Consider the following 26,558-nt stretch of genomic DNA (forward strand, 5'->3'; position numbering starts at 1 on the left):
GTTTGCGACGCTGTCGTGCCACAGCACGCTTTACGGCCGCGGGGACGGAGCCAGCCGGCGCCAGGGCCACTCCGGCCAGGAAGCAGGGCAGGCGGGCGAGGTGGATGCTCGGTGGCGGGACGAGCGCGGCGTCTGGCCGGCTTCTCAGCGCCGCGGAGCAAAGCGGGGTCCGGGAGGCGGCGGGGTCGGCGTCCAGGAGCGGCCCGGGAGTCTGCAGCGGCGGCAGAGGCGCTCGAGCCGGCGTCCCCGGGCCGGGGAGCGGAGGCCCCGGGGGCCCCGCGGGCAGGATGAGCTTGACGCCGAAGGAGCTGTCGAGCCTGCTGAGCATCATCTCGGAGGAGGCGGGCGGCGGCAGCACCTTCGAGGGCCTGTCCACGGCCTTCCACCACTACTTCAGCAAGGCCGACCACTTCCGCCTGGGCTCGGTGCTGGTCATGCTGCTGCAGCAGCCCGACCTGCTGCCCAGCGCGGCGCAACGCCTCACGGCGCTCTACCTGCTCTGGGAGATGTACCGCACCGAGCCGCTCGCCGCCAACCCCTTCGCCGCCAGCTTCGCGCACCTGCTCAACCCCGCGCCGCCCGCCCGCGGCGGCCAGGAGCCCGACCGGCCCCCGCTCTCAGGTGGGCGCCGCCTCTGCGCCGGAGCCCCGGGGGTGGGGGGTGGCTGGGGGGTGGGCTCGGCCGGTGCCCCGGGGGCGGGGGGGTGGCTGGGGGGTGGGCTCGGCCGGTGCCCCGGGGCTGGGTGGCTGAGTGGGTGGGCTCGGCCGGAGCCCCGGGGGCGGGAGGGTGGCTGGGGGGGTGGGCTCGGCCGGTGGCCCGGGGGCGGGGGGGGTGGCTGGGGGGGTGGGCTCGGCCGGTGCCCCGGGGCTGGGTGGCTGAGTGGGTGGGCTCGGCCGGAGCCCCGGGGGCGGGAGGGTGGCTGGGGGGGTGGGCTCGGCCGGTGGCCCGGGGGCGGGGGGGTGGCTGGGGGGTGGGCTCGGCCGGTGCCCCGGGGGCGGGGGGGTGGCTGGGTGGGTGGGCTCGGCCGGTGCCCCGGGGGCGGGGGGGTGGCTGGGTGGGTGGGCTCGGCCGGTGGCCCGGGGCTGGGTGGCTGGGGGGGTGGGCTCGGCCGGTGCCCCGGGGGCGGGGGGTGGCTGGGTGGGTGGGCTCGGCCGGAGCCCCGGGGGCGGGAGGGTGGCTGGGTGGGTGGGCTCGGCCGGTGCCCCGGGGCTGGGTGGCTGGGGGGGTGGGCTCGGCCGGTGCCCCGGGGGCGGGGGGGTGGCTGGGTGGGTGGGCTCGGCCGGAGCCCCGGGGGCGGGAGGGTGGCTGGGTGGGTGGGCTCGGCCGGTGCCCCGGGGCTGGGTGGCTGGGGGGGTGGGCTCGGCCGGTGCCCCGGGGCTGGGTGGCTGGGGGGGTGGGCTCGGCCGGTGCCCCGGGGGCGGGGGGGTGGCTGGGTGGGTGGGCTCGGCCGGAGCCCCGGGGGCGGGAGGGTGGCTGGGTGGGTGGGCTCGGCCGGTGCCCCGGGGCTGGGTGGCTGGGTGGGTGGGCTCGGCCGGTGCCCCGGGGCTGGGTGGCTGGGGGGGTGGGCTCGGCCGGTGCCCCGGGGGCGGGGGGTGGTTGGGTGGCTGGGCTCGGCCGGTGCCCCGGGGGTGGCTGGGTGTCTGGATGGGCTCGGCCGTTTTCCCGTTGCGCTTTTGGGAATTCGTCCAAAGTGACAGTAAGTCTCCCTGTGAGGTTATGGAAATCCTGGTGGCGTAGTGATTAAGTGCTGGGGCTGCTAACCAAAGGATCGGCAGTTCGAATCCGCCAGGCGCTCCTTGGGAACTCTGTGGGGCAGCTCTTCTCTGTCCTGTAGGGTCGCTATGAGTTGGAATCGACTCGACGGCAGTGGGTTTGGGTTTCGTGAAGTTAGACTATCTCCTGGCCCATCTGTTCTCACGTCTGAGAGAGGGAACTTAATTACAGATTCGTGGGGTTGGAAATAAGCTCTCTCGACGTGTCCTGTGCAGCTCTGTGTGAGGCTGGCCACGTTCAGTGCCTCAAAAACGGTTCGTTTTCTAGAGCCCATTTGAAGTGTCTGAAGTTAAGCATTAAGACACAACTGGATCTGGCCCCGGTTTTAACTCTCGGATGAGTAAATGGAGGTCAATATTAAGAACCCAAAGAAGCTAAACCTGTGGTTAAACAGCGTTTAAAGACTTTGCAGCTGGTTGGTCGACCTTGGATAATAGGATGGGGGCAGAGGATAGGAGGTAGTCTCAGACGGACGACCCGATTAGAAAATGCAGGACTGCTGAACGATGTAAACCGTGTAGTTGTGCAGCGTTGGTAAGATCAGGTCAGTGGGTTAGATGCCAGGCTGCACTTTCTGTTTGTTTCTAGAACTCGAGCAGCCAGTGCTTTGTGGGGATTGACTTTGGGTGAAGTCTTAAAGCCAGGAGAGGAGAAGGGTAGAGAGTGGATGGTGACAGGGATTAGGGGCCTTAGAAGAGGACAAGTGTAGTGGCGAAGCAGGTAAACAAGGGAGAACAGCTTGTAGCCCGTAACCCGTGGGAGATGGTAGGTTGCCCTATGGTAGAGCCTGCTATACGGAGAGATGGTTAGGGCAGCAGCTTTTGAGATATTCCCTGGGGGCTTTTTGGTGGCATGTGAGGGCTTCTACATTTTAGGCTGATCAGTCTTCTGCCTGGCAGCCCCTCTGGATCTCAAGTACCTCCTGATGAGTTTCCTGCACTGTTCTTGTCTAAGAAAGGCACCATTTTTGTTGGACTGAGGTGCTCTTAGGGTACTGGTACTCAACCTGGCTTTTAGAAAGTTTGAGAACCCCTCAAAAGTGAATGCAGCATGTGTGTGTGAGGACAAAACCCACCAACCACCCTAGGGTGCCATTATTATAGGATGGGGACAGTGTAGGATTTAGGTCAGAGGGCCCTTTGAATTCTGAAGGGCTGGTCCGGCAAAAGAACCCTCATTTGTATAATGCAGTTCTCAAACGCAGTGATTCTAAACCAAATCCCAGCCCATAGACTGTACTGTACCTACAAATTTGCCAATGGAGCTGAGGCAGTTGCTAGGGAAGGAATTTTTGGATGGGTTATTTAACCTCTCTGCAACTCAGTTTCTTATCTATAAAATGCAGATAATCATAATTCCTCCCTGGCAGGGTTGTTACGAAGAGTAAAAGTTCCTACGATGTTACCCGTTGTTCCCATCACTGTTGAAGTAGGTACAGATGGTACGTAAATACACAGAAGAGGAAGTCTCAGTGTCTGCCAGCCCACTCCTAGAACTTCTGTTACTGTACGTCGAGGGTAAGCATCTGATGATGTCAGCTGCTGTCAGGCCGACTCAGACTTCTGGCAACTTTACACACGACAGAACGAAATGTCGCCTGGTCTTCCATTATCCTCTTGATCACCTGCATGTCCGATTCCATTGTTGTGGCCGTTGTGCCAGTCCATCTCACCTAGGGTCTCCCATACTGTTGCTGGCCCTCTACTTCACCAAACATGATGTCCTTCTCTAGGAATTGATCCGTTCTGGTAAGGTGTCCAAAGCAAGTGAGTCAGATAGTGTTCCATTATGCTCTATAAGGTTTTCACTGGCTAATTTTCAGAAGTAGATTGCCAGGCCTTTCTTCCTAGCCTTACTCTGAAAGTTCCACTGAAACCTTTCCACCATGAGTGACCCTGCTAGTATTTGAAACATTGGTGGCATAGCTTCCAGCATCATAGCAACACACAAGCCACCACAGTATAGCAAACTTGACCGACGAGTGTTGGAAGCATCTGATAGATCTATTTAAAAAAAAAAAAGCTCGCAGGTGATGCAGTGGTAGGGCTGAGGATATTCCTGTGCGTAAGTCAGTTTCCCTGCAGTCTGGTGGGAGAGAGATAAGCGTAGTTGCAGCACTGTGGTAACTAGGGGCCTGGGGCCGGTGGACCGGGGGTGATCAGGAAGGCTCTCGTGTAGTCTGGGCCGCAGGGGAAGACAGCGGGGGCGGGGTAGGACAGATGAGGGTTAGGGGCTGTCGGGTGTGGGACAGAAGGGAAGGAACATTCGCCGAAGTGGGGATTTTGTGGCCGCACTGTGTACTGAAGCAAGTGGGTGAGGTGTATTCGCATTGGTAGCGATGGCCGCCTCTTTCAGTTTCTGCGCGATCACTGGAAGCGGCAGAAAGGAAAGAGAAGCATTTCTGCGTGCTGCGATTTCTGTGTTTGATGACGTAAGCTTTAATCTCTACTTGAATTGAGGTAAAAGGCTTTATAAAATAAAGTTCTTAGTAGTTCCAAAAACCGTAAGTTTCATTCATATTGCTACAAGTCATAGATTTTTTTAAGGTATATTTACATCATTTGTATGTATAGTATATATTTTTGGTTACCTGAAACTTAATTATGAATTAGGGTTTAAAAATGCCTGGGGTGACCCAAGGAGTACGGCCCCCGGACAACCTTTTAGCGCAGTAATGAAGTCACTGCTGAGGTTTACCGTTTAGCCAAAGATGAGACAGGCCTGTAAGACAAAATGAAACTGAAGGGGTACACCAGCCCAGGGGTAAAGACCAGAGGCGGGAGGGGACAGGAAGTTCGGTGACAGAGAACCCAAGGTCGAGAAGGGAGAGTGTTGATATGTCGTGGGGCTATTAACCAGTGTCATAAAACGATACGTGTACTGTTTAATGAGAAGCTAGTTCTGTAGATCTTCATCTAAAGTACAATTAAAAAAAAAAAAGTGGGGTGAAGTGGCAAGTCGCAAATGCTAATTTTACCCATTCATGTTAATTTTTAAAAGTGACCTTTGGCGAAATCATATTACATTTTCCTTTACAGGATTTTTACCTCCTATAACTCCACCAGAAAAGTTTTTTCTTTCCCAGCTAATGCTGGCACCGCCAAGGGAACTCTTCAAAAAGACACCTCGCCAGATTGCTTTGATGGACGTTGGAAACATGGGCCAGTCTGTGGACATTAGCGGGCTTCAGCTAGCCTTAGCCGGTAAGGAGGAGTTGGTGGCTTGGGCGTTCTGGTGTGGAGGCATTGGGTGTTCAGCTAGCCTTAGCCGGTAAGGAGGAGTTGGTGGCTCGGGCATTCTGGTGTGGAGGCACTGGGCGTTCAGCCAGCCTTAGCCGGTAAGGAGGAGTTGGTGGCTCGGGCATTCTGGTGTGGAGGCACTGGGCGTTCAGCCAGCCTTTGCTGGTAAGGAGGAGTTGGTGGCTCGGGCGTTCTGGTGTGGAGGCACCGGGCGTTCAGCTAGCCTTAGCTGGTAAGGAGGAGTTAGTGGCTCGGGCGTTCTGGTGTGAAGGCACTGGGCGTTCAGCTAGCCTTAGCCGGTAAGGAGGAGTTGGTGGCTCGGGCATTCTGGTGTGGAGGCACTGGGCGTTCAGCCAGCCTTTGCTGGTAAGGAGGAGTTGGTGGCTCGGGCGTTCTGGTGTGGAGGCACCGGGCGTTCAGCTAGCCTTAGCTGGTAAGGAGGAGTTAGTGGCTCGGGCGTTCTGGTGTGAAGGCACTGGGCGTTCAGCTAGCCTTAGCCGGTAAGGAGGAGTTGGTGGCTTGGGCATTCTGGTGTGGAGGCACTGGGCGTCCAGCTAGCCTTCGCCGGTAAGGAGGATTTGGTGGCTCGGGCATTCTGGTGTGGAGGCACTGGGCGTTCAGCCAGCCTTAGCCGGTAAGGAGGATTTGGTGGCTCGGGCATTCTGGTGTGGAGGCACTGGGCGTCTTTTCTTGCTGTGCTGTGCTGCTGTTAGTTGCGGCCGAGTCGATTCCGACTCACAGTGACCCCGTGTGTGCAGAGAGCTGCACTCCATAGGGGTTTCAAGGCTGTGACCTCTACTTAAAGGTCTTTGTTACTGTGCCAAAAGGTTAGCATCTTCCACTTAAAAAAAAAAAAAAAACCGTAGTTTCAGTACTGAATCTTTAACCGAGACCTTCATTTTGATGGTAATGTGGCATATAAATTCATTTTGAATTTTCACTTGATTGTGTTTTCAATTTTAGGGGAATGCTGGGTAAACTTTAGTGTTTTTCCTTTTTAATTTTTTTCTGAAAGTAATTTCTTCAGTTATAAGACACTGTTGATGATGGAAGGCATGTTGTCCCATGCTGTTTTGGTGGGCCGTATGTAACTGTGCCATCCCGTGTCTGATGACGTTGTTCACTGCCAGTGAGCTCACGTGGTTTCAGCCTTTGTAGGAAATCAGGTGACTTGAAACAAATAGGATTAAAGAAGGAAAAATAGAAAAACTCTAGGAAATCATTGGGGCTAAAAGTACATGAAAAGGTAGCTCAGCGGGTGAAATAGCAAAAGTAACTTTCGTGCATCAGTAAAGGGAGCCAAAGTGTGACTAGCCCTAAGTTGGTAAGTCATGGATAAATAGTTGACGCATAATTTTGGAGTGTTTGTACTGAATCGTGAATTTAGGTATATGTGTGTGAAGTCACCTCAAAGAGTATAATAAATTTCGCCTGCAAAGGTCTTGCCAGGGTTCTTACTTCTGTATCACAGAGTCACTTTTTCAGTTTAGTAGAGCTTTCTGTCCTCTCAGAACCCTTCCCTTGTGGTTGGATTGTGGTTAAACTTTAGTTTCAAAGTGGTGTCAAGATGTAAAAGTAACAGCAGTTGTCGGTTGTTCGCGTATTTCGGACTGTCTTCTCTTGCAGCTTGGCAGGTAAATAAGCAGAGCGTGTAGGCCCTTCGGTATTGAAAAACAGGTTCTTTAATCGAGAGTTTTCTCTGGGAGTTGATTGTATTCACCAAGGCATTGCCATACAAGCTCCCCTTCCTACCTTCTGCTTTCTGCTTATCCTATAAATACTTGACCACCTCTGTGTTACGCATATAAGCAAATCAGTGAGTGCTCTTGAAGCAAACAGGTATTGGGATAGGTATAGAAAAGAATAGGGGAACCTTCTGGAACTGGGTGGTCAGAGAGAAGCTGAGCTCTGAAGGCTCAGAAGGTGCACCTTTTGCTTGCCTGGCCCAAGCAAAAATATCAGCGCCTGGGCAGCAGTGGTGTCCACAGAAATTAGCGCCTGTGGCAGCTGGTGTTAAATTGTTGAACGATCTCTCACAGCTGGCGGTGGAAACTGCACAGCCAGCATAAACTGCTCTTTAGTGCCCCTCCTCACGGGATGCCCAGGGCTGAGCCCTACCTGCCATGCCTTAGTTACGCCTCTGTCTTACCCCTTGAGATTGATTCATTAGGGAAATTCCGATGTATGGCCAGATTTGTGAACTCTTGACAAAGAACAGAGAACTTGGGATTAACTGAACTGCAGTACTGAATTCTGACAGCGCCTCATCCTCAAGACCTCATGCACCTGTGATACTTGGCTTCTGATATAAGGCAGCTTGCTTATATAAGCCGAGTATTTCGATAAACTTCATTTCCTTGGTGCGTTCTGAGCCTCCCTTTTTAACAGTCAGGTACAGCAGTACAGCACTGATTATATTCTGAAACCAAGAGAAATTGTTTTAAGACTTCTAAGGTTGAAGGTACACAAAAGTAAGTATTAGCCACTAGTGCCAGATATAATTTAATAACGGGGAAAAATGAGCATTCCTTTCACCAGAGATAGTATGAAAACAGAGTATAGAGCTGATAGGCAATTTTAATCACCCTACCTTCAGAAGTGATGTGTATGCTGATGGCTCTGTTAGTATTTAAGAAAGTGGAAATAAAATCCGACCTCCCTCTCAACTTAGGAGGACTTGAGTCAGCCTCTGAGAAAGTTTTGAAGGTACATTGAGCTCAGAAATGAATACAGGCAGGTTACGAACGAGATCCATTCCTGTCTGTGTTTCAGTCACATTTGTAGGTAAGTTGAAACAGGTACATGCGGTTCTTACTTAGTGTCAGTCAAATGTTTGCCTTAGTGTATAGTATATATTTTACCCTTCTGTGTGTATCAGCCACCACGCGTCTGTCAGTTTGGCCTACTGTGGTGGCTGGCGTGTTGCTGTGATGCTGGAATCTCTGCCACTAGTATTTCAAATACCAGCAGGGTCACCCATGGTGGACAGGTTTCAGTGGAGTGTCCAGACTAAGACTGGGAAGAAATGCCTGGCGATCTAATTTTTAAAAAAAACTGGCCAGCAAATGCCTTATTAATAGCAATAGAACATTGTCTGATGTACTGCCGGAAGGTGAGCCCCTCAGGCTGGGAGGCAGTCAAAAGAGGACTGGGAAAGAGTTGTCTCCTCAAAGTAGAGTCCATGTGAGGATGGTGCAGGAGCAGCCAGTGTTCCGTTCTGTTGTACGTGGTTGGGAGGTAGGTCGCCATGAGTCGGAAGCCACTAGATGGCACCTGACAACAATGACATGCATATAAAACTTGAGACATCTTAAACATAATAATGCAGTAATAGTAGTAAAAGTACATACAGTACTGTACTGAAGAGAGAATCTGTGTGTAGGTACTCAGTACTGTAAAAAAAAAAAAAAAAAAAAGTTCTTCAAACAGTTTAGATAGAAAGAAGAAAGATCATGATTAACACTCTGGTTCGGTCGATGTCTTGCGTACCGGAAGGGGCACTGGTGAGGTGGCGTTACGATAACATTAATAATTGGATGAAGCAGGAGAGGATGGTGGGCCTGGTGCTGGAGAGTCAGGGTTTGCTGCTGCTGCTGGAGAGAGGGCTTTACTACTGGGATCCGTTTCTTGACGTAGGCATCAAGAGAAGTTTCTACAGAGCTTTTCTTTTTCTTGTCGTAAACATCCTTGTAGCAGCTGAGGCTCACGGTAACGGTACGGTAAACAGTGGTGAACCTCTCTGTGTTAGGATCTTGTTCCTCTCACTTTGCCATCCCTGCTTCAGTGAGACGAAAGGCTTTAGCTAAGTCTTTTGTTAGAAACTTCCGGTTCTAGAGTTTTGAGGTCCCTGTCTTTTTCCTCAGATGCTGTCATCTGCTGCTCCAGTTCCGTGAGGTCTTCATTGACCGGCTCTTTAGTCATGGTCGTTTTCCTTTTATTGATGCATCACCGGTACTTGTATCGGCTGTATGCTTTGGAGGCCTGGTGACAAGGGTACATAACAGGAAAGCTGAAGCCACGTGCGAAATTACACACTCAACACACTGTTACCAGCAGTGTGATCTGACTTACAGTGGCAGACAGTAGTCTCCTTCCACGAGCCCAGGAACTGCTGAAGCCACGCAGTTTTTTCACCAGTGGCACAAAGTAGCGCATGGGTGTGTTACTTAGAACCATTGTATTTAACTCAGGTTTTTTTTAAAAAAAATTTTATTGTACTATAAGTGAAAGTTTACAAATCAAGTCAGTCTCTCACACAAAAACCCATATACACCTTGCTACACACTTGCAGTTACTCTCCCCCTAATGAGACAGCCCGCTCTCTCCCTCCACTCTCTCTTTTTGTGTCCATTTCGCCAGCTTCTAACCCCCTCCACCCTCTCATCTCCCCTCCAGGCAGGAGATGTCAGCATAGTCTCAAGTGTCCACCTGATCCAAGAAGCTCACTCCTCACCAGCATCCCTCTCCAACCCATTGTCCAGCCCAATCCATGTCTGAAGAGTTGGCTTCAGGGATGGTTCCTGTCCTGGGCCAACAGAAGGTCTGGGGGCCATGACCACCGGGGTTCTTCTAGTCTCAGTCAGACCATTAAGTCTGGTCTTATGAGAATTTGGGGTCTGCATCCCACTGCTCTCCTACTTCCTCAGGGTTTCTCTGTTGTGTTTAACTCAGATTTTTAACACGATAGGTTTTATGGTAGTCTGTTAGTACCTAGGACGTCAGTAAGTCGGGCATTAGTAACCCTGGGACTGCCTATACGGGACTAAATGAGGATTGAGAAGCTTGGCAGAGGTCAGGCTTGCTTCTTGCTGTCCTCCATCCAGACTGAAGATGTCCTGACCCTTTCGTTTTCACAAGTCCAAAATTAAATAAACAATTAGCTACGCTTGTCTGCCCTGGAGCTAGCTATACAGATTGCCTCTGTGAAGGCCTGAAATTCAGATGTCTTACAGTGGGATCCCTGGACCAGAGGTACATTTATGGATTATGTAGTTTGCATTTTCTTAACTTTAAAAAAACAGACAGACAATTTAGACATAAGTAACTACAAGGGGCAGAGTTTTTGCCTCTTCACATCATAGGTTTTATTAAAAATTCTTGACAAACACATATTACTTACTAGTTTACCAATTTAAAAAATTTTTCCTGTCTTGACCAAGAGAGTGTGTTGTCTAACTTTTTGTACTCTTGTCAATCTGAGACCAAAAAAATGGCACCTTGAGATAATTTTAATGAGTGTTTTTCTTATTAAACGAATGAAGTTGAATATCCTTTCATATGTGGCCATTTTTCCATTGGGTTGATGGTTTTTTATTGACTTTTGTAGCTCTTCAGGTAATTAGGAATTTAGCCCTCTGTTTTTAAAGTTACAAAGTCTGAAATGTGATATTTCCTAAAACGTGCAAGTACATTTTAAGGAATTAAAATGAAGTGAACTGAGAGGATCCACTCACCGTGCAGCTGAAGAGACTGAGCATTGTTGGGACCCAGAGGCCCCTTATGTGGCTCCTCCTGCCATCACTAAGCTTTTTTTAATAATATTTTATTGAGTTTTTGGGAAAGTGTACACAGCAAGTTCGGTTTTCACATTTGATATTTGACAATTTCCATACATTATTCAGTGAGATTAGTTACATCCATCACAGTGAGTCGGCACTCCCCTTAATTGTGTTCTCTTTGTTCCCTTTCCAGCACTCTAGCTTCCCTGCCCGTGTACCTTCTCATCTTTGCTTTTGAGTAATTGTTGCCCTTTTGGTCTCATAGGACGGTTTTTAAGTAGAGCACCAATCTTACGGGTAATATCCTTTATTTTGTGGGCCACTCTGCTGTTTCTCTGAAAGGTGATCTCAGGCATCGGCTTGGTTTTAAGAGTGTCTCAGGGTGATAGCCTCAGGGAGTCTTCTGTCCTCCACTGTTCCACTTTATCTGTTTGTTTTTGTTTTTTTAAATAAGAATTTGTGTTCTCCATATCTTTTCTTCCCTTCTGTGTGGTACCAGCTGTTGCGAGTCTGGTTAGAGTGCCAGCCTGACTTTTGTGCTGATCGTTCTCAGTCCGTTTTGTCCGTGTTTCTGTAAACCATGTAGGATCATTTTGCATGTTCTTGAGCTTTATGTATGTGGAATTTGTTTTTTTTGTTTTTTTTTTTAATTTTATCGTTGTTAAAAATACCCACAGCAAAACATATACTAGGTCAACCCTGTCTACATGTACAATTCAGTGACATCGATTACGTTCTTCAACTTGTGCAACCGTTCATGCCTTCCTTTTCTAGTTGTTTCCTTTTCCATTAACATAAACTCACTGCCCTCTAAGGCTCCTAGCTAATCCTTGGATTGCTCTTGTCTCTTGGCTACCATACAGATCATTCCTAAAAGAGCATAATGCTCAAGGCAGACATTTTTACTAGTCAAGCTAAACTATTGTTTGGTTTTAAGAAGACTTCAGGGGATATTTTTGGTTTAAGATTTAAAGATTATCTTAGGACAGTAGTTTCAGGAGTTCAACCAGACCCTTGGCTCCAGGAAGTCTGGAGTCCCTGAGAATTGGAATTTCTGTTCTGCATTTTCCCCGTTTTGATCAGGATTCTTCTGTGGAATCTTTGATCAAAGTGTTCATTAATGGTAGCCAGGCACCATCCAGTTCTTCTGGTCTCACGGCACAAGAGGCAGATGCTCATGGAGGCAATTAGCCACGCATTCCATATTCTCCTATTCCTGACTCTCCTTCTTCCTCTCTTGTTTCAGGTGAATAGAGACCACTGTTATGCCTTGGATGGCTGCTCACAAGCTTTTAAGACCCCAGGCACTGCACAGTGAACTAGGAGTTAGAACAGAAGCACTAAACACGTCATTAGGCCTATTAACTGGGATGTCCCATGAAACCATGACCCTGAACCTCCAAACCAAGGGTCCAAATCCCATGAGGTTTTTGGTTATACACAGCCAACTTTGTGCTTTTTGTTGGGTGTTTGTTGGGTGCATCCTTGTTAAGGCATGTAACTGTTGTTGCTTATTTTTTATTGCTGTTGTGGTGTGTTCATACAGTGGAAGACCAAGCTCTTTATCTGTTCTACTGTTGTGTTGACGGACATGCTGAGCTCTGAACTTTCTTACAGACTCCTAGAGTGTTGGTGCTAGGTGGAAAAATGTGTACCTGTAGAGTTTTACTAGGGAACGTCACATTGTTTCCAGTGCTTCTGTGCCATTTTGTACACACATTGTCAGTGTGCAGGTTCCCATTACTGTATGTTTTTCTCTGTGTTTGATTATGTCAGGTTGGTTCAGGTTTACCGGTCTGGAGGGTGTATAACAGTATCTTGTGTTTTAACTGGTTTTTCCGTGGTTTCTAGTGGAATTGAACAAACTTTTCCCCGTAAAGTGCCCATGGAAGTCATTTGCCCATTTTTTCCTATTGGGTCCTTTGTCCTTTTTTAAAAAAAAAAAAAAAAAAAAAGATGGATTTGTAGGAGTTTATGTCTAGAGGAGCCCTGGTGGCATGGTGGTTAAGAATTCGGCTGCTAACCAAAAGGCTGGCAATTCGAAACCACCAGCCACTCCTTGGAAACCCTATGGGGCAGTTATAGGGTCATTATGAGTAGGAATCAACTCAAAGGCAACGGTTTTTTTTTTTGTTTTTTTTTTGATACGTCTGTGTATGCTGGGTCTGGCCCTTTGTTTATATATGTTGGAGACACGTTCCCCAATTAATGGCTTGTCTTTTCACTCTTACATTGTCCTCAATTTTTAAATGTTCCTTATTTTAACCTTTTCCAGAGCGCCAGTCGGAATTGCCAACCCAGAGTAAAGCTAGCTTCCCTAGTATTCTCAGTGACCCAGACCCGGATTCTTCCAATTCTGGATTTGACAGCTCGGTCGCCTCTCAGATCACAGAAGCTTTAGTCAGTGGACCAAAACCTCCTATTGAAAGTGAGTACACGAGGATCAATTTCATAGCCTTGGTTTTCTTTTATCAGCATCCCATCACTTGTTTTCTGAGACATTGCGTTGTTTTCTTGGCTACTTAACTTGAATTTAACGTGAACTTTTCTAGTACAGCGTCTAGAATGTAGTAGAGGGGCTCAGTGAAAGTTAGTTTCTTCTTAGAAAAATGTACACATCAAGTGTTTTATTAAATGCCGTACCTGTTGTCAGTATGGAACCCTGGTGGCACAGTGATCAAGTGCGAATCTACCAGGTGCTCCTTGGAAACCCTATGGGGTAGTTCTACTCTGTCTTTTAGGGTCGCTATGAATCTGAATTGCCCTGACAGCAGTGGGGTTCGTTTGTTTGTTTGTTTTTCCCCTGGTATACCTGAAGATATAAATTCTTTGATTTTACTGAAATGGCTCTATTTTAGCTGATGACCTTCTTGTTTTATACATCTTTATTCAATTATGTTACTGTCATCACCTTTTCCATTTTGAAGTGTTACTGATTTTACTCGTCTCGATTTACCTTAATTCAAAGAAAATACCTGTTGAGTTTGTAATAATATAGCTGCATCTTTGGTTTTATAGGTTTCTGTGTGATTTTAATGATGAAGGCCTGCTTTCTGCTTAGGGATAAGAACTTATTCTCCAGATTATAGTGTCACCATGAGTTTGAAATTGACACCGTGACTTTTTGTGCCACCTGGTTCCCAGTAGATCTCCGGCATAAATGGATTTAATATTTGAGTTTCAGGTAGTCACAGTGTTCCTGAAGGCCTGGGACATGCAATGGTTTCTATTTAATATCTCCATTTCAATATTTGACTCTGAATTGCATGGGCCACCAGGAGGGTGTGTGAAAAGCAGATCACTCCGGTGAGTGAGTCCAGCCATTCCCATCTCATTGGAACTGTCTCTTTGTCACCTAAGTAGTCAGTCTCATGAAGTGCTAAACACTTTTTTGCTTTTTGTAAACGGCCTGAAAAGAGATACAAATTCTGGTGATATAAGTGAAGAGACAGTATGAACGCCTAAGAAAGCAATTCTCAGCCAGAAGATAAAGCTTTCAATACATCAAAGAGTATAATCTCAAATTTGGCAAGAGCCTAGATCCATGATAGGAATAAACTACCTTATGCCCTACGCAGGAACCAAAGTGAGGTGTGAAATTGGTCCCAGCCAGCATTTATTCTAGTAGGTTTATAACTTAGGGACCAATCTTGTTTAATAAGATTAAGAGGTCTTGAGTCACTTCATTTTCCTGTTTTGTAAAAATAAATATGGTGTTTGTGACTGTGGGGATTCATGAAAGTCTCCAGATATATTTGAGAATGTCACAAGTCAGTTACACTTTTTTTCTCCTGCCATTTCATCCCCATGTGTTTTGCTATTTGAAGGTTATAAGATGCAAAGATATACTAACAAGTCATAGCGGTCTCTGAACAGAGTTTTATAACTAAAACAGGATTCATGAAGACAAAGACCTTTATTTCCTTTTTCCCATCAGAAGATCTACACCAGTCTAGTAGTTGTGTCCTTCAGCACCTATGTGGTGTCATCTGTGAATTAAAAATTGTCATCATGGTGATGCTTTTCTCTCCTTTCTCCAAAAATTTATAGATTTCTTCTCTGGCATAATATTTCATCAGTGCTTAATTTTCTTATTTGTATTCTGAGTGAACTCCTGGCTTTCTATATCATTCCTACTTGTGATTTTGAAGTTTGAGAGCTTTATCACATTATCCTTACTAAAAGAGGCACTAGTGCACGTCACTCAGTGAGATGTGTGTGAGGTGGATACTTGGAGAGATGTTAGCTTCCTGGTGAGAGCAGTCAGCTGTTCCTGTCATTACAGGCCATTTTCGGCCAGAGTTCATTCGTCCTCCGCCTCCGCTCCACGTTTGTGAGGATGAGTTGGCGTGGCTGAACCCCACGGAGCCCGAGCACACCATTCAGTGGGATAAGTCAATGTGTGTTAAGAACAGCACTGGTGTGGAGATCAAGCGAATAATGGCCAAAGCCTTCAGAAGCCCCTTATCTTCTCCTCAGCAAACACAGGTATGTATTTATCGCGGGCATTTTCTCCTCTGGACCATGGGAAGAGTTCGTTCATTTTTATTCTTCATGAAGTGGTAAATGACCAATAAAATAATACTGTCAGCATGAGCCAAGAGGTGGGAAGTTTCAGAGGCCTTTTGGATCTCTGAAGCTTTGTTCCGCCTTCCCCTTTTGGTGATTTTACTCTGGTAGGGCACAGTGTCTGACGACTAAAAATGCTTCATATTTTGTTTGTGATCAGTTTGGACTGGGAGACGTGGGATAGGCTGGATCTCCTCTTTTTTGGCAGGCCTGCTCCTGCTCTGTACAGGCTAGGCACTGTACATTGTTACATTCAAGCTGGACAGTAACTCTTCTGAGAGTAAGTGGACTGACTGACACTTGGTAGAGGAGGAAGATGAGGCGCAGAGAAGTAAACCAGCTTCCAAGTGACTCAGCTGATTGGTGGTGGGTTTGAGATTCAGCATGGTCCCTGTGGCCTAAATGTACGATGGGATGGCCCCCCCCCCCCCCCACCTAGGGAAAAGCCAGGACCTTCTTGCAGAAGGTTTTTGGCTGGTGGGTTTTATTCCGTTTGCAAATTAGAATTTATTGGGAGACACATCTCCAACCTGCTTTACCACCAGAACCATTATTTTCAAGTTGAGTAACTTCGCAGTTCCATTCACTCTGCTTTTCTAGACCATCCTGAAACCCAGCCAACTGTGGTATGTACAAATAGATAGGAATAAGAACGTTTAAAAGAAAAAGTACTTATTTGGCAGAAAAAAAGTTTTCGAGAATACCTGTTTGAATTACAAAGTGCGAGCCTAACTTGAGCCGTGAACACTGCAACCTGAAGAGCTAAGCAGAGGCGAATTCACTTCCACCCTGTGCCTTCTCAGCTGCTCTGTTCTTGGCCAGCGCCGGCCTGGGCTGCTGTTTCAGGTGTCCCTCAGTTCCTACGGTGTGTGCTTTTCTGGGGCACTAGTTGGTAATTAAGATTATTTTGGGTTATAACAAATGAAAGAAAACCTACAAAGGATTTACGGGACAATATTGTTGAAATACTGAGTCTGGTTTAATGTTCAGGAAATCACTAGCATGTTCATACATGGCCTTGAGATGTTTCCACTTCATGTTTTTACAATTCAGTGTAAACTAAAAAATACCAAGACGTGATGATTCATGGGTTTGAGGGAGGAGTTGATGAAGCTGGTTTGATACAGATAATTTTTGTTTAAAATACTTGCTTTTTTGCATACAGGGATGAAAGAATTTCTCATTTTACTCAGGAACCTCTCTGTCTTTTATTTGGTTGTTTAGCTCCTTGGTGAGTTGGAAAAAGATCCCAAACTTGTTTATCATATTGGCCTGACTCCCGCCAAACTTCCTGATCTCGTGGAAAACAACCCTCTAGTTGCCATAGAAATGTTGCTGAAATTAATGCAGTCGAGCCAGATAACTGAGTATTTCTCAGTCCTGGTCAATATGGACATGTCCTTACACTCAATGGAAGTTGTAAATCGGTAAGTTTCACTGTGCCGGTTTTTTGTATTTGATCAGTGTATGTGCATCTGATTAAATGGTCGGGGGAAAAACTAGCAACCATTTTCTTTTTCCTGTTACTATTTGTTAGCCTGAGATAGTCCATTAAAGAGATAACCTGAGCCTCAGTGCTCACTGCTTGGGAATTTAGCACGAGTCGGAATTGGCATCACAGCACCGGGGTTTTTGTTTGTTTAGTGAGCACTCTGAGAAGGTAGCCTTTCAAACATACTTAGCATTAATAGAAGCATAAATGAAGCTTCGTAGCTAAAGTTTACTTTCTTTACATAGTTGTTTCCTTTACCCCTGTATAAACATAGCTATTGCATTCTTAGTGAGGAATGGCTGTAGCATGGAAAAATATGAATCACGGGATCTGAGAGAATCCTGGGAAAATCATAGAGCTTCCTTGCTCTCTCCTCCCAACCTTGACTCCCGATTTCCTTACTCTGCCATCGTTGGCTGTCGGGGAAACCCAGTGTATTCCTTCGTTGTGCGCTATACGGTGCTTTCATGATTTATTTGTAATTCACATTTTACATTATTTACAAACACATTTTAGGTAGATTATGGATTTAATAGGCTTGTTTAGGTAGAGTTTAGCTTGGAAGCCTGCTGGATTGTTTATGTATAGGGTGGCCATAAGCCCCGGTTTGCTGAGATGGTCCTGATTTAGGTTTGTTATTCTGGGTTCTCTTACCTTTGGTGTCCTGTCTTTGGGTAATAAATTACATGGTTTCTCTACTATATGGACAGATCATTCTGAGTGTCAAACAACAACTTCAACTAAAGCACTTTTTTTAAATTGTGGTAAATGTCTATGTAACAGAGCTTTGGCCAGTTCAGTAGTCTTCCCAGGTGTTCTGTTCATCATGTTGTTGAACCATCACTCTTACCTGTTCCCAGGTTTTCCATTACCCTAAACAGAAGCTCGGTGTCCCCTAAGGATTGAGTCCGTTCTCCCTCCTGCCTCCCATTCCTAGTAACCACTAATCATCTTTGGTCTGTATCTATTTGCTTATTCCAGCTCTTTCATATAAATGGGGTCATGCAGTATCTGTCTTTTTGTGACTGACTTATTTCGTTCAGCATGTTTTCAAGGCTCATACATGTCATAGCATGTATCAGAACTTCATGTGTCTTTATGGCTAAGTAATACTCCGTTGTGTGTACGTATCACATTTTGCTTATCCATTCATCCATTCATGGACATCTAAGCTGTTTCTACCTCTTGGCTGTTGTGAAAGGTGCTTCAGTGAATATCGGTGTTCACGTATCTCTTTGAGTCCCTGCTTTCAAGCCTTTTGGGTATCTACCTAGGAGTGGAATAGCTGGGTCGTGTGTTAATTCTACGTTCAACTTTTTGAGGAACTGCCCAACTGTTTCCTTCGGCTGCTGAACCATTTTACATTCCCACCAGCAATGAGTGAGGGTTCCCGTTTCTCCACAGCCTCACTAACTCCTGTTGGGTGTGAAGCGCTAGCTCAGCTGTGGCTTTGATTTGTACTTCCCTGATGACTATTGAAGGAGCCCTGGTGGCACAGTGGTTAAGCGTTCAGCTGCTAACTGAAAGGTGGGCGGTTTGAACCCACCAGCAGCTCCACGGGTGATCTGTTCCTGTAAAGATTTCAGCCTTGGGAACCCTGTGGGGCAGTGTGAGTGGGAATCGACTTGATGGTACACAGTAACGACTACTGATGATGCTGAGTATCTTTTCATGTGCTTGTTGGCCATTTGAATATACTGTTTGATGAACTATCTGTTCAAGTTCTTTGCCCTTTTTATCTTTTTGTTAAGTTTTAAGACTCCTTTATATATCCTGGATATTAAACTGTTATCCAGTATATGGTTTCCAAAAATTTTCTCCCAATATTTAGGTTGTCTCTTCACTTTTTTGATAAAAGTTCTTAATGAACGAGAGTTTTTCATTTTGACGGTCCCATTTATCTATTCGCTTTTTGTTGCTCATGCTTTCGGTGTCATAACTAAGAATCCACTGTTGAAAACTAGGTCCCAAAGTGTTACCCCTGTGTTTTCTCGTAAGGCTTTGGTGGTTTCAGTTCTTACATTTAGGTGCGTGATCCATTTTGAGTTAGTTTTCATATATGGTGTGAGGTAAGGGTCCAGGTTCATTCTTTAGCTTGCTTTTTAGCATGTTTGTCATTTGGGATTTATTTCCACCTACTTGAAATGGGGAAACCCTGGTGGCATAGTGGTTAAGTACTACGGCTGCTAACCAATAGGTCGGCAGTTCAAATCTGCCAGGTGCTCCTTGGAAACTCTATGGGGCAGTTCTGCTCTGTCCTTTAGGGTCGCTATGAGTCGGAATCGACTCGATGGCAGTAGGTTTGGTTTGGTTTACTTGAAATGGTACTGAAGAAGATATCCTTTTAATCCAATCAACTGGTTAGACAAATTACCATTTTCAAAACAGCCTGCCTGAAACTGGAGTAATGGAAATGTGTGCAGTGGCGGAGGGTGCACTCTTTTCAGGGGGTGGAGAAGGCAGAAAGCGTGAGACCTTCAGCTTATGTTTTAATTTTGTCATCTTTTCACTAGTAAAACTGGTCAGCTGCTTGTTAAAAACATGCTGTTTCATTTCTGCGTTCTCCTTGTTCAGTTAAGGCCCTTCTATTAAGTTAGGACTCACTCTTCTTTCAGGGCTGGATTCTTTCCAAGTCCTTCGGACTGATTAAACTCTGAGCGGTCACACCTTCCCTTTACTAGTTATTGCCCCTGTAATAGTTATTGCCCTTATCTCACATTGGGAACTTAGTCCAAAAAAACTGCTCTTTTTATCAGGATTACTCTACCTCCCTGGTTATCTTTTAAGTTTCAAGGACGGGGTTCTGGTATCCTGCGCGTCCCTCCTGCCTGTCATAGTGAATCATCCGTAAGTGTTAGCTTTGGTTGCTAACCCACACAAGTGACTTCTAGGGCAGTGTTCCAGGGATCACTCACACTTTGGTTGGTGACCCACACAAGTGACTTCCAGGGCCGTGTTCTAGGGAGCACTCATTCCTCTTCCTTATAGAGAAACTTCCGTGGTCAGATGAGTTTAGAACATGCAATGTGTGTGAATCTTCTTGTGGAAATTCATACAGAATATTAGCAGAACGAAGGCTCTGCCGTAAAGGAAGCCTGTTTAATGTAACCCACTATTTTCCAGACTCACGGGAGCATGGAGTACCAACCTGCACCCCATTTTTCTTTGTTTTTTCTTAAATCATTCCATAGAATCCTTTGGGAAATACCGTAGTCCCCCCTTAGCCATGGGAGATAAGTTCCAAGACCCCCCATGGATGTCTGAAACTGCAAATGGTACCAGACTATTACGTATTATTGTTTTTTCCTATACATACATACATACCTGTGATACAGTTTAATTTATAAATTAGGCACAGTGAGAGATTAACAACAACAAAAAAAATAGATTATAACAATATACTGTAAATACAGTTATGTGAATATGGTCCCCAGGCAGGACAGAGCGGGAAGACTTGAGATTTCATTACCCTACTCATTTGAAATTTTTCAGGCGGCGGATAAGGGGAATTACCGTACTGGCATTCGCCTTCAGGACTCTGAAATCGGCCTTTCCCACTCTTGTCTTTGCTGCTGTTCATGAGCTTGCCTCGCTAGCCCGATTCCAAGCCTTTATGCGGTGTTCCTCGGTAAAGACCACATTTGTCAGTTGCCTTTTAAGACTTCCCAGCGGTTCTCACCTACGTTCCACTATTTGCACACCCGTCATTTTAGTACTCAGTTATGTATCATCCTGCTTAGTTATTAAACGTTCCTCAGACACTCCACTGTCTTCATTGCACTTACAGGTAACAGGAATTCAATAAACTTGACTTAAATGGATATAGTAATGGCCAGTATCATTAGAGCTTGGAAGAGACAATGACGTATTTCAGCCAAGAGCACACAGGGACAGAGTGCTCAAAAAGGACCTGGTGAACGATTGACTGTGATGTGTAATGCTAAGTACGGACTGAGCATTTGTGAATGAACGAGTGTGGCTCTTAGGTTCATTTGCCAGAGTGTATTTAAAACTAGAAAAGAATTTCTCTTTTTTTTAACTGGCTCGTAGATCAGAAATTTTCGTCAAATGACCAAAGGAAATTGTTTTTTATGGTTAACAGTGAGTCATTTTTTAAGTGTTAGCAGATAAAACTTAACAGCCTAAATTTTCTGACTTTTTAATGAAACAGACTAACTACAGCTGTTGATCTACCTCCTGAATTCATCCACCTTTATATATCAAATTGCATCTCTACTTGTGAGCAAATTAAGGATAAATATATGCAGGTGAGAAACAGAAATTTTTGTACATTTTATAAATGCATGCCAACAAAATGAGCACACTAAAAAAAATTTTTTTTTTCCAGAATCGTTTGGTGCGTCTTGTTTGTGTCTTCCTCCAGTCCCTGATCCGTAACAAAATTATTAACGTGCAGGACTTGTTTATAGAAGTGCAGGCCTTCTGTATTGAGTTCAGTAGGATACGAGAAGCTGCTGGCCTTTTCCGGTTGTTGAAGACGTTGGATACTGGGGAAACCCCTTCCGAGACTAAAATGTCAAAGTGATGCCTCATGGGAACCACGCCATCCATTGGTCAGCCGCACCCTGGTTTAATTTTTAAAACTGTTAAATCCCTGAGTGGATTGCTTGGTCTAGTGCATATAAACAACACTGTCTATGTAAAGCAGAGTTTTGCTTTCCTGGATGACCCTGTCCTTTAGATGAATTTCTGGTAAGATCTTGGAAGAATGTGTCTTTAGGTGTCTTGTTGGTAATTAGCCATAGAAGGAACAGTTACCCCAGAAAACCATTGCTGCGAAAGAACAGCTGAGCACTGAGGACCAAGTGGGTGTTCTTGTCTCAGAGTCACGTTGCAGGCTTCCGATGATTCATGAATCCAGTTTTCCTGAGGTTCGAGTGCTACTGTATTCCGTGAGAGTAAATGAAGACATTCTTAAGAATTTGTGATACTCTCCGTGATGTGACATCATTCGAGTGTTCTGACTCTTCAGGGGGCTAATGGAAAGTTGATTCTCGAGCCTATCTGTGCAGGTAGCTCTTAACTTCCCATTAAGCACCACCTGAACCAAGGGCAATCTGGAAACTCTGTCCCTTTTTATTGTGGGGACATACTAGACAACAGAGAAAATGTATTCTTGGCACTCTCATAAAAACATGGGAACTCTTAGAAAGCTTCAAAGCTTTTTCTAGGCCAGAAAAGCTGGTATAGTTTTCTGTTTTTGTTTTTTAAATCCTCCGAAGACACTCGGTAGTTCTTCTGTTACTAAAATAACTAGACTTTTTTTTTTTTTTTTTTTTAAAGAAAAACCACCAGTTAGTGCTTTGAGGGGCAGTATCACCACCGAGGAATACCATTTCAGATGGCTTGGGGAGTGGGAGCTGTTACCACCCTCATGTCTGTGGTGGTGCAGATGACACGTTTGAGGCAGTATTGTGTGGACTTTCTTATTCTTTTAACTCTTGGACAACAGTGCCTTACATTAAAGTTCTTTTTATAATGAATTCTGTTATTTGTTGTATTGTTTACTTGTTGGATTCATGACTAATTCCTCATTTACTGAAGCACTTCCATAGTATATTCTTTACAGAGAAAGAATCTGTTCAAAAGGAATTACCTTCTTTAGCTTAGCAGAAGTTAAAGAAAACCAACCCTAGTGGTTTTAAGATGATTACAAGTTCCAATCTAGTAATACTGGAGAAAGAGCAGTGGACAGCTAGATTTATAATACTGTGTATCTTATCCATATGAGAGTAGGAGATTTATAAGTACATTTGCTTACAGCAAACAATGACCTAAGTCCTTTTAAAAAAGGAGTGCCTTCAGACATCTAAAATGATGGTGGCAACAACATTGTTGCTGTTTTCCAGTTTTCTGGCTAGGAAAAAAAAACTATTCACTTAAAATTCAGCTGAGACCAGTTTCATTGAATAGTCTTGCTCAGTACTCTCACTTTCTCACTGACTTGGATTTCAGCTTTGGGAAAACAAACACTTCATTATTGAAATACTTTTTGGAATGGCACAATATCAACCCAACTTAGGTTCCAGGAGCTACTGATTCTCCAGCATTTAGCCAAGTACATTTAACAGGCTCTTCCTCCTGCTTTTCAAAGAACTGTGGTGCACTGCCAGATTTTGAGAAACTCATGAACAACTGTGCAACTGAAATAGGAGCTTGTGACACCTGTACAAATTAAGTGATAGAGACACGGGAACAAATTGTTTTTTTTTTTTCCATGATGAGTAAGTAGCCCCAAAGGTACTAAGTAACATTCTGAGGATCACACACAGGGTTTGGGGGTGGAGTGGCCTGTGAGCTGCTGAGAAGTCTGAATAAACGTTGACGACTCTTGTTGTAATAAACTGACACGTAAAATAGTTCTCAACGAAGCTCTGGGACAGTAAGTAGGACTCCGCTTTAATTTGCATACTAACTGTTTCTGGGCATCTCACCATCTTTAGGAAATGAAGTTTGTGAAGGTGCTTGGTATATCGCAAAGTGCATCCATTCCATCCATGTGCACGATGTCTCTAAAGGGGACAGACTATTTCCCGAGAACAGCAGCAATACTTTTCCATCCTATTAAGTCAGGATTTTAACTCTAATCTGTGATTTAGAAGAAGGACTGTTACAAATCTGGTTTTCACGCTAAATATTTACTGTGGTATGATACCCCATTTCATCATTAGTATGTAAAACCATAGTGTGTATAATACTTTGTAAACAGCAGAGACTGTCTAAGATGGCTGGTCTGAGATGAATTGTAAGTTAAGAGTTAATTTTTTTTTCTTTTGGCTGGAAAACTGAAGAAACTGATAGTGCCACCACTAGGAATAGACATACTTGTTGGGCAGTGCCATGAGAATCATGATTTACTGCCTCTGTGGTTGAGGGGTGCAGGGAGCTTTTAGAAAACAGCAGTCCAAAACAGCAGTAGGAGTCGTCAAACAGTAAAACCTGCAAATGCCAGAACCCATGTTAGGTGGAAACGTGTCAGAGAAGGAAAACTTGGTGTTTACAAGGTAGGATTCTTAATAGAGAGCGATGGAAAAGTGGTAAGAAAGAGTGCACCCTATCAAAGGCAGAAAACTTGTGAGACCCAAAGAACAAGGCAGTCCCACTGAGTTCCAGCTCTCACAGGTTTCACTGTGCTTGACACATTGTTGTCAAGTCGGTTCCAACGTATAGCGATAGGACAGAGTAGAACTGACTGCCCCATGGAGTTTCCAAGGAGCGCCTGCCTGGTGGATTCGAACTGCCGCCCTTTTGGTTAGCGCCGTAGCTCTTAACTACAGCGCCACCGGGGTTTCCAAGGCAAGACCTAAGTCGGGCTGAATCAGAATCTGGCTGGGGATGTATTTTGAAAAAGCACACACTGTGGCTGTGTGTGTGTGTGTGTACATCAAGTGTGGGTGTACATCAGATTCCCCCGCAGAGCTTATTAAACTTGCCCGGCCCCATCCCCACCCCCAGTTTCTGATTCCGTAGGTCCGAGGCAGGGCCTGAGAATTTGCGCTTTTAACGTTGAGCTAGGCGGCGTATCTTAAGAACTGCTGATGTAGATCAATAAGGATTAAATTTGCCAGAAGCACACTGGCATGCTGATTTTTCTCCTATCAGATTATAAAACAGCATAACATGAACATTCATAATTACAGTTGGCCCTCTGTATCTGTGGGTTCTGTGTCTGTGGATTCAACCAACCATGGGTCAAAAATATTTGGGGTAAAAAAGAAGTTGCAAAAAGCAAACTTCAATTTGCTGCTTGCAGAGCACTCCTCTGAATGCCTGCAAACAAAGTGGTGTGCAGCGTCCCCTGCTGTAGCCTCCGCCGTCTCAGAGCCTCAGTCTCTCTCCGGCACTCAGTGTTGAAGCATTGTTCACCTAGCATCTTGTCATTATTCCCTAAACAATACCGTGTAACAACTATTCACGTAGCACTTACATTGCATTAAGTGTTACAGCGGGTCGGCAGTTCAGATCTGCCAGGCGCTCCTTGGAAACTATGGGACAGTTCTGCTCTGTCCTGTACGGTCGCTATGAGTTGGAATCGATTTGATTGCAGTGGGTTTTTTAGGTATTATAAGTGATCTAGAGTTGATTTAAAAGTACACGGGAGGATGTGTGTAGGTTACATGTGAATACTACACCGTTTTATACTATGGACTTGAGCATCTAAAGATTTTGGTATCCAAGGGGGATCCTGGAACCAATCCTCCATGGATACTGAGGGACAACTGTATGTAATGAGGGAGTGTGGTAGCAGAAAAAAAGAATTCAGAGACTGGCATTTGAATCCTAATGGCCTCTTTATTAGGAAAGCCCAACTGACGCCTTTGAATTATGGTGTTGGCAAAGAATACTGAATATACCATGGACTGCCAGAAAGACGAACAGATCTGTCTTGGAAGAAGTACAGCCAGAATGCTGCTTAGAAGTGAGGATGGCGAGACTTCGTTTCACATACTTTGGACATGTTATCAAGTCCCTGGAGAAGGACATCATGCTTGGTAGAGTGTCAGCGAGAGAGAGGAAGGCCCTCACTGAGATGGACTGACACGAGTCGCTGCAACAATGAGCTCAAGCATAACAAAGATTGTGAGGATGGCACAGAACCAGGCAGTATCTCGTTCTGTTGTAATGAGTCGGAACCAACTCGACAGCACCTACCAGCTCTGGCAGGTTCCATCAGAAGGAAATGCTGCTCTCCGTGTGTGTGGACCAGAAACCAAATAAACAACCTCTTGCCGTCAAGTCGATGGTGATTCATAGCAACCCTATAGGACAGAGTAGAACTGAACCATAGGGTTTCCAAGGAGCAGCTGGTGAATGTGAACTGCTGACCTTTGCTCTTAACCACTGTGCCACCAGGCTCTGTGCCTGGACCAGAGCAGGTACTAATTCTTTTCCTAACCCTCTCACCTCCTCTGCACAGGCTAAATCGGAGCACTAAATAACTTGATCTCAGATCAATAGTGTGCCACCCTGTCTGAAGAGTCTTGTGTGACATGAATTAAATCATGAGATCTGGTACAATTTTTAGTGCACCTCTACCCAGTACCCAAAACCCAGTGCCATCGTAGTGCACCTCTACCAAACCCCAAACCCAGTGCAAGTATGCTGGTTATGGAAAGAGGGACAGTGCCATTTTATACTGTATAAAGCAGAGGACTTTTTCACATTTCTAAAGGAACCAGTGGTTCTTCACGTTTTAAGTGTGTACTGGGTTGCCTGGGGGCATGTTACAAAGCAGATTCCTAGGCCTACCTCATTTGCACCTCACCAGAACTGCCCCCCCTCCCCCATGCTATCTATTTTCACCCCCAATTACAAGTAAACGGAGGCCTCATGAGCTAGCTGGCAGAGACAAATCGCTGTGCCGAGGAATGAGCAGTCACATCAGTGAGGTAAGGAGCTGTACCCCCCCACTGAAAGAATTCTAAATTGAGCAAAAGACGTCATTGTAAAATATGAAAACCCCATCACAAGTAAAGGTAAGTGAAACCCCAGGAAAAATAACAAGACCAGCAATCCCACAGAAAAAAAACCGCCACAGGATGTGACTACTGAAAGAGTGACTATCCTAAGACATGAAAAGATGCTCAGTCACTCCCACTTGTGCTGGCAAAGCTTGAGACAGGTGAAAGCAGACACTAAGACACTCCTGGTATGACCAGAACTGATGCAGCCTCTCTGGGTGGAACCTGCCAGTATCTCCCAGAGTCCCACACTGCAGCTACCTGAGGACCCAGCAGTTCCACCTCTGGGACTCTAAGGAATACGGACCTGCACACGCACCAAGTGACATCGTGTAAGGTCACTTACCGTGCACTGTATGAAACCGCAGACGGCTAGAGACAAGGTGGCAGCAAATAGGGGATTAGCTGGACAATGTCATACTGTGTCCTGGTCACCGTGAGCTGGAACTGACTCGACAGCAACAGGGTTGAGTTTTACTGATATACTGTTAAAAAAAAAAGCAAA

General features: G+C 45.8%; 1 protein-coding gene across 1 annotated transcript; it reads left to right on the forward strand.

Annotated features, from left to right (window-relative positions):
* Positions 1-89: 89 nt before the first annotated feature.
* CNOT11 (CCR4-NOT transcription complex subunit 11) lies at positions 90-26,558 on the forward strand. Its single transcript, XM_064268503.1, has 7 exons — positions 90-621; positions 4,812-4,976; positions 12,786-12,938; positions 14,796-14,998; positions 16,304-16,506; positions 20,743-20,839; positions 20,920-26,558. Exons 1-7 carry the CDS (start codon positions 105-107, stop codon positions 21,115-21,117), a joined length of 1,536 nt encoding a protein of 511 aa, XP_064124573.1. The 5' UTR covers positions 90-104; the 3' UTR covers positions 21,118-26,558.

This window comes from Loxodonta africana, chromosome 15 (assembly GCF_030014295.1).
Source record: "Loxodonta africana isolate mLoxAfr1 chromosome 15, mLoxAfr1.hap2, whole genome shotgun sequence".
Classification (NCBI taxonomy): domain Eukaryota; kingdom Metazoa; phylum Chordata; class Mammalia; order Proboscidea; family Elephantidae; genus Loxodonta; species Loxodonta africana.